The sequence below is a fragment of the Felis catus genome, chromosome D2 (genome assembly GCF_018350175.1).
Source record: "Felis catus isolate Fca126 chromosome D2, F.catus_Fca126_mat1.0, whole genome shotgun sequence".
NCBI classification, from domain to species: domain Eukaryota; kingdom Metazoa; phylum Chordata; class Mammalia; order Carnivora; family Felidae; genus Felis; species Felis catus.
Window position 1 is genome coordinate 49,865,562 of NC_058378.1, and position 8,057 is coordinate 49,873,618.

The 8,057-nt window shown below is 58.3% G+C and overlaps 1 protein-coding gene across 1 annotated transcript; it reads right to left on the reverse strand.

Annotated features, from left to right (window-relative positions):
* Positions 1 to 710: 710 nt before the first annotated feature.
* LOC109492829 lies at positions 711 to 4,453 on the reverse strand. The gene is made up of 4 exons (XM_045039977.1): positions 4,427 to 4,453; positions 3,006 to 3,404; positions 2,556 to 2,649; positions 711 to 2,393 (listed from the first exon to the last, which is right to left on the reverse strand). Exons 1-4 carry the CDS (start codon positions 4,451 to 4,453, stop codon positions 1,945 to 1,947), a joined length of 969 nt encoding a protein of 322 aa, XP_044895912.1. The 3' UTR covers positions 711 to 1,944.
* Positions 4,454 to 8,057: the final 3,604 nt, after the last annotated feature.

Consider the following 8,057-nt stretch of genomic DNA (forward strand, 5'->3'; position numbering starts at 1 on the left):
CTGCACGCCTGCTCTGCGCATGAGTGGAGCTGCTCTTCATGGAGTGTGGGCGCTCACAGCCTGCTGTTTGCAGCAGGACCCCGGGGACACCGCAAACCCTGGGTGGACTCAGCATCCTGATTGTTGCCGGGGGCTGAGCCAGCAGCTGCTTCTGCAGCTCCCAGCCGGGCCCAGTCCCCAGTTTGTCAGGAGCTGGTTGTAAGTTCCCTCTTTATTCCGGGTGTCCTTCTCCCCCGCCTTCGGTGTGCCTTCCCTAACACAGACGTGCGCATAATGAATAAGATGGAACATGAGGGTCCAGGAAGTAGACCCCTGCACAGGAGGGGACAGGAGGGAGGGACGGACGCCAGGCCCAAGAGGTGTCTGTGGTCAGAGCTACCCCCGACCCCGTTGCCCCCAGGGCCTCGGTTGGCCCTGCTTGAGGGTCCTGAAGAGGGACCCCCCCCCGTCTGATGGGAACCTAGCCCCTAAAGGCCAGTCACCCCACACCAGGCCCAGGGTCTACCTGCCCCTTCCTCCCCAGGGACCTTGCAAGCCCTGCCTTTCTGGGCTCAGTTGTCACGATCCTAAATGCTCACCCCGACAGGCAAGATTCCACACTTCCTTGCTGGCACACAGTTTTCCAAGGCCACCTTGAAAAGCAGGCCCTGGAGGCGCTTGTAGGCAGGCTGCTCATCCTCCATAAAACTTGGCTATTTGTTTAGACTAGCTGACATTTCCATGGTCTTTTATTAAAGACAATATCCTGGGGAGAAGGCAGGATGTTTGCACAGAGCTTATGCCCTCTGCCTCTGGCCCCCCGGCGCCCCAGAGTGGCTGGGTCTGCACACCAAAGGCGGGCAAGGCCCAGGGGTGCCGGCCTCTCCCCTCTCCTTCGCTGAGAAGGAGGGGTGGCAGCAGCCCCCCTGGCAGGCGTGGGGATGCTCCAGGCTCTGCTTGGTCCTGCGCTGCGCTCTGAGAGGCGGGATGGCTGGAGGGCCACGCGAGACCACTACCTTTGTCACGGGCGGGACTACAGTTCACGGAGCAGATGCCTGCTGACCCACGCGGGTCTCCTGACCGGCTCCATCGACTGTGCCCTGCCTTCGTCTCTCCCGGGCTTTGGTGTGTCCTTTCCTCTCCTTCGTGTCTTTGTGTGTGCATCTGCCAGGAGTGGGACGGCAACTGGCGGATGCCATTACTAACAATCATCATTACCAGTTAGGACCTATCTCAGAGACGAAGCATCCACAGCCAGGCCCACCTGAGGCCCAAAGAATATTCTTCTCCCTCAGTCCTCACCCAGGCATTCCTGAGAAGGTGACTACACTCTGAGTCTTGCGTCCTCAGCCCTGGATCACGGTGTCGCAGGTCACACTGACTGGGGTGTGGGTCCCAACTCTGTCATTTACTGGCCGTGTGACTTCACAAACCCTCCGTGCAGCTGCTGACCTGGCTGTGCTGTGAGGCGTGATGAGTGCCCATGTGGGAAGCCCTAGAGAGGTGACTGTATGTGTTTGACCCTCCCCAGGGCCACACTGTAGGCATCCTGCTCTTCCCCACTGCGCCTGGGATACGGTCCAGGCACAAGGTCCTAAACATGGGCCTGGCAAGCTGAGGGAGCAACCTCACAGTCCAGGAGTGTGTTCTGACCTCCCTGGTCCTGGAGGAGAGGGAAGGAGGGCCCGCTCAGCACCGCCACCCAGCGATGCCGGGCACGGGAGAGCCAAAGACTATGGCTGATCTGGCCTTAATTAAATCACGCTGCAGGCCCTGACTCGCCGAGATAAATCGCTTTTACTCCGCGGATCCATTTCGGGCAGGATCCCTGCAAATCTGCGTAAACGTCCCCACTCCCTCCACTCCAGCTCCTGCCCGCAAATCACAGGAAGCATTTCCATTTTAATCGGGACAAGGCTCGAGTTGAGACCAACTGCTGACACAATTAGTCATCGCCATCCTCAATCACCTCCAAAGGGCTACACGCCTTTGTGGATCAGGAGAGCACAGCCACCTTCTTCCCAGGATGGAGCTGCCCAGTGGGCCACCGCCAGACCTGGCTGGGCAGGTGGGGTGGGGCATGGATGCTGTGGGCCCCCAGCCCAGATTCCACTTGCCAGAGGCGGGGCTGATCCCTCCTGCCGGGAATCCCCTCGGTGGGCACTCAAAGTTTTTGTCATACACAATGGGAGTTCCCAGCTGCTGAGAGCCTGCCTGGGGGCCAGGCCCGACACTTGCAGCATCCTCCCAGGAAAGGTAGAGAAGGAAGGGGACACAGGAGGAGGGAGAGGGATTGGTGGGTGGAGCGTTTCTTAGCTGAGGCAGGAGAATGAGGATCTCACAGGCCAGTGCCTGCTCGCCTGTCCCTTCTTGGGCTCTCTTTTCATACAGAAGCAGTAGAACCTTCGAAATCTCTGGGATGGGGAAAGAGGCCAGTGAGAGGAGGAGGGGGCAATATGAGTCTCTCTCAGCACAGGGAGTTAAAAGTCTCTTGCCTGTGTCTCTCAGGCCCCTGGGTAAGGTCTGGGACGCGGCTGTGATAGGATGGCCAAAGGCTAGAGTGGGAAGGCACATACCATGGTGGAAGCTTCCAACACAACCCGGCAGGTCCTGGATCTGTGAGGAGAGAGATGTGGAGGTTCTGGGTACACCCAGGAGTAGAACCAGGACCTAGAGCAGAGGAGAAAAGACACATCTAAGTGGGGGTCAGCAGACTTTGCATCACCTGGGCTTCCAGAGGCCCTGTGGATGAGGGACTGAGGCCCCATTTGGCTCCTGACCAGGCAATGGGACCCATGAGGTCCTGGCAAGGATCCCAGAATCTAGGAGATAAGCCCTGATTGGATAGAGCTTTTGTTTCTGGGCCCCAACTTCCCCTTCAGGGTGCGCTTACAGCTCGGGGTGGCCAGAGATGGGCCTGAGGTGTCTCCTGGGACAGTGCCAGTGCCCTCACAGATCTCCCGATCAGCAAGCCAACGCACCCCTAGCTGTAGGGTGGGCTGGAGGGAGAAGGGAGGGTCAGGCACCTGAGATCTGGCTGTTCCTGCACTGCCAGCTCCCACAGTGTGGTCTCCATCCTGAGAGGCACCTCCATGCCTGGGCCCAGGGGAAGAAGTGGGGGGCCAGCAGGAGGTGCCCCACTTCTGCCTCTGCCCCAGTTCTAGTGAAGCCCAGAGTGAGGGGCTGCTGGGCCTCTCCCCTCCATGCACACGAGCAGATGACAGTAGGTGGCAGGAACTGGGGCCCTCAACCCCTCGGTGGCTGAGGCTGGTCAGACAAGCAGATGCGGGCTGCTCAGGAGACCAGGAGTAGACGTTAGTGATGTCATAGCAGGGGCAGGTGCAGGACCAGGGGGAAGAAGGCAGAGCCCTCTCTTCAACTTTTGAGAATTCCTCGGGTGGTACGATCTCCAGGCCAGACCCGCACTGGGCTCAAAAAGGCTCACGTAGGGATTCCTGCTGGGATCCCAGTTCGGTGTGAGCCTCCTGGACGTGACAGCCAGCTGCAAGGAGCCCGCTAGCTCGGCACCTCCTGGAGTTCTGTGGGGGTGGCAAAGCCTGGCATTAACCCTGCCTGCCTTGAACTTGGGGAAGTTGCCCTCAGGGGCTCCTGGCTGAGATGCTGAGAGGGCTTTCAGTGCGGGGAGGTGAACAGGTCAGAGGGCCTCATCCAGGAACCAGAGGCCACTTGTTTGGAGTCTCCTAAGGCATAGGCCTCTCCCGTACCTACCGATACATGCTTCTAGGGCTGCCCCCCCCCCCGCCCCCATTGCCCGCAGACTTCCATATCTCTGACCTAATACACCCAGGAGCAGGGAGGAGAAGCCGCTGGAGCTGGTGACAAAGCCAGGGACTACCGGGAGGGAAGGAGAGACTTGAGGTGAGGTATAAGGTGAGGGAGGCCTCAGCAGTGGGAGTCAACTCTGGAGGATAAATGAGGAGCCCTGGGCTGGTCTCTGTTGTCCTAGGATTGCCTTTGCCCCACCTCGAACTCACTGTGTGTTCTGGGCCACTCCCTTTCCCTCTCTGGATACAGGTTACAGTTAGGTGAATCCCAAACCAATACAGCTGGCCGCCTCCAGCATTCTCAAAGTGTGTTCCGTGGACCCCATGGTAACTTAGGAGGTGCTTTGGGGTTCTAGAGAGATGGGTTATAGTGGATGGGAGGCTGGGGGCCAATTCTGGCCTCTCGTCTCACTGCGGGAGATCGAAAACCAGAGAATCCTTTTCCAATGAACTTTCTGAGGTCCTCTGATTCTGATCCTATCCCTGAACCTCCTCTCCTTTCTTTCTCCACTCTTGACTCCATGCCCTAAGCCGCTTCCTCCCCATTCTTGCCTGGATGGCACTGCCCACTTCTGCCTCAGCGCTCCCCTCCCAGGCCAGCCCAGCAGCTCATGTTGGCTCCTGCCACCTGGAGGCCAGCCCTCCCTCCTCTCCACCCTCACCGCCACCCTCATCTTGGTCACCACCATCCCAATGCTGGACTGGAGGAGAAGCCTCTCACCGGCCTCCCTGTTCCCCTGAGGGCCCCGTAGTACCCCTCCCCTATTCACGCACACATTAGCCCGAGCTAGCTTTCCAAAATGACAGATCCTGCTACGCTTTTGCTCACCGCCCCCCCCCCCCCCCAGTGGCTTCCTGTTGCTAGTAGAATCCCGTTTTCCTCGTGATGGCCCCCAGGGCGCTTCATGGCCTCCAGATCCCCTGCTCCTTCTTCGGCTGCTTCCTTCCTTGGGACCACACTGCTGGCTCATCCTTCTAGCCCTTTGCCACCTGGGGCCCCTGCACTTTTCTGGCTGCCAGGTCCCCTTTCTTCCCACTTGACTTTTCTGCTCAGCTCAACCCTTCTCCAGAGGGGGCACTCCCTGAGCACTCCCGTCCTGTTTGCCCTACCTGTCCTCTGCACCTAGCCTGCTTGTCACAGTCGGGTAGCATCTTCTTCATTGACTTGGTCGCTGCTGCTTCTCCCCCAAGAAAGGCGGAGACTCACCTGTCTGGCACATGCGCTGAGTGGTCCTGGCTTAGTCGACTCTGTCCTCCCCCTCAGCAGGCTGTCAGCTCCTCGACGGTGGAGATCATGTTTCCTGTTGTCCTGAACACTGTTCCCTGTGCCTCCGTGCTGGGCGCACGCGGGGGCTCAGTTCGCTAAGGGTCACGGTGACCCCGTGGAGCAGGCAGGAAACTCTGCCTCAAAGTGTGAAGCCTTGTGCAGCAGGCCGGAGCCCGGGGAGTGGAGAAGCTTGAAGGCCTGTGTTCCGACTGCTCTGCAGACCCCCGGCCGCGGGCCTGCCCTGGACGAGCTGCACGTGGCCTGGGGCCTGGCTGCCCTCCAGCTGCGGAGGACATCTGCTGCAGCTGGGCCTGGCCAAGGGCTCTGCCACATGTGTTCTGTCTCGAACCATCCGCTGGGGACATCTCCGATGATGTGAGGCTCACACTGAGATTTCCTGTGATGTAATTAGCTCCCGAGGCCTGGGGAGCCCACGGCTGTGGGCGGGCTCGGGGCGGGGCTCCCCTGCAGGTGCGCGTGTGCCTGTGTGTGTGTGCGTGTGCACGTGCGCGCGTGCGTGTATGCAGCTGTTCCTCGGGGACTGAGGGGTCTGGTGCAGAGAAGCGGCACAGTTTACTCTGTTTTAAAGAGACAGCATCATGGACAGCCTAAGCACTGTGGAAGCTCAAAGGTCCCACTTCTGGTGCCCAACTCTAACGATGATGGCTCAACCTCTCTAGGGTCTTAGTATACTCACCCGGCAAATGGGGAGAACAACTCTACCTCGTTCTCAGGCTCACTGTGAGGATTGAAATGCTTGTCAAGTGCTGAGGGCCGTGTCTGCCCAGAGAAAGTGCTAGAAAGTGTTGCTGCTGAGCAGCCAGTAGCCGGAGCGGAGTGGATTTGGGTGGTGGTTGGGGGAGGGGGGGCTCAAAGGGGGGCCCTTGGAATCCAGCCATTCAGTGGAGGGACCTCAGGCAAGCTGGTGAACTAGGAGGTGAACTTGTCTTCCCCAACTACCTCAGGAAGCAGCTGTGAGCGTCCCGTGATATGACGTGGGCCTGAGAAGCCCAAGCCGGTGCCAGGAGTTAGAGAAATAGGTACTATCATGGCTGAAATCTGAGCTCTGTTCTGGCCTCGACTGTTGGCTCTGAGCAGATCCAAGGGATCTGCTTTTTTCCTGGAGTCTTCTGAGATTTTCCAGCCTGGGAAGATGGAGCGCACCAGCCCTCAGGAATCCTGTGGGTTTTCTGCGGGCTGAAGAGGAGCAGGAAGCCCGGAAAGCTGCCCACCTGCAGGGAGAGGGTGCACTGAGCCCTGCATCCAGCCTGGGGTGGGCGTGGGGGGGTCTCTAGGGATGCCCGTGGGGGCAGCTACTATCACACGCCAACCCCTTGGTATCCTCTGGGTAGGCCCCACATCCCCTGCCGCCACCCAAGGGAGCTCAGGACCCACACGCTCTCCAGGTGTTCCCACTGTACCCTCAGCAGCCGGCCTGGCATGAAGGATTAAAAACAAGGGCGGCTGGAAGGAAAGGCTCTCTAGCACCTGGAGTGGGCGCCCTTGGGTCAGGGCAGCCCCCTGCACCCCCCAGGCTTCGGATATCTCCCGGGAGCATCGTCTGCCCCGGGACGTCTGCCTGCTCCTGGGGCCACCCGAGGTCCAAGCTGCAGTGTTATGGGAAAGGATCAAAGTGATAAAAATGATAAAAAAACAAGCCAGTTCATGTTATTATTTTGCCCTCCATGTCCTTGTTCTAACTCTGCTGGCTCTGGGCTGAGCTGAACACCTTCCGTGTAATAAGATGTTGGCACAGTTTATTCCCTATGTGCGGCTGACCAGAAACCCAGCCTGGGGCTCCACAGTCCTCACCTGGCAGGCGGTCCCCCAAGCCCTCTCTGTGCAACTGTGGACAAGCCTTGCACTCTTTTCCTTGGTTTTCCCTTCTATGAAATCAAGTGCTGGCATGGGGCTGCCTAAGAGCTCTCTTCTGTTCTGAATTGGGTGGTGCTTTTTCCTACATCCCCTGGTGTCTTTCCCAGCTGCCTTTCCCAGAGGCATGGCATGGATTGTTCTAGCTTTCTAGGTACACATGTTGTCTCAGGGGATGGGAGCTGGAAAATGCTATAACCTGAACCCCGTGTTTCCTATGACCTGGCCACATCCTCCAGAGCATGAGACAACCCAGCTACCAACCTGAGTGTTACCTGGATATGCCCTCTGCTTCGTGGGATTCCTTCAGGACAGGCCTGGACTGCAGACAGGGCACGAGTCTCTGACACCCACCTCACCCAACACGGCTGCATGCTGGGCAGGTATTGGTGCTCCCACCCCAGCTCAGAGCTCCAGAGCTCCTGCACAGAGAGGCTGAGCCAGCACAGGCAGAACACAGATACTGGAGAGGGATGAGTGCGGAGAAGGTGTCCGGGCCAGTCCAGACCATCCTCCAGCGTGCCCCATGGAAAGCAAAGGCCTGTGCCTCAAGAGGTCTAGGAGTGTCATTGCCTGTCCCGCTCTGGGAGACTCATAAGAGAAGTTCTCAGAAGCCCCACACACGAGAGTAAAAGCCTGTGTAGCTCAATAGAACCCAGCGTGTCCCAAACGCCTGGGGCCCCCGAGACTTTTTGGTGGGTGTGATGGTTGATTTTATGTGTCAAACTAACTAGGCTAGGAGGTGTCTAGATGAAACACCATCTCCGAGTGTGTCTGTGAGGGTGTTCCCGGATGAGGTTAGTGTCTGAACTGGTGGGCTTTAGGAGATTGCCCTCCCCAGCGTGAGTATGTGTGTGGGGGGCAATCTGTCAGGGCCCGAATGGAACAAAACATGGAGGGAGCAGGAATTAGCCCCTCTGCCTGCCTGCCTTACTGCTTGAGCTGAGATCTCACGTCTTGTCTTGCTCTTGGGGCTCCTGGCTCTCAGGCCTTTGGAGGAGACGGGATCATACCAGCAGCCCCGGGGTCTCCAGCCGGCAGAGGGCGGGTGGTGGGATTTCTCAGCCTCTAAATTTGCATGAGCCAATTCCTTATAATAAACATTTTCCTTTGTATATAATATATATCCTTTTTAGATCCTTTTGGTTTTGTTG

Coding starts and splice junctions, on each gene's coding strand:
- LOC109492829 (XM_045039977.1), bottom strand. CDS start 4,453: ATGGTGGTGACCAAGATGAGGGTGGCG. Junction 2,650..3,005: donor CAGGAACAGCCAGATCTCAG/GTGCCTGACCCT, acceptor CCTCTGCTCTAG/GTCCTGGTTCTACTCCTGGG. Junction 2,394..2,555: donor TGTTGGAAGCTTCCACCATG/GTATGTGCCTTC, acceptor TCCCCATCCCAG/AGATTTCGAAGGTTCTACTG.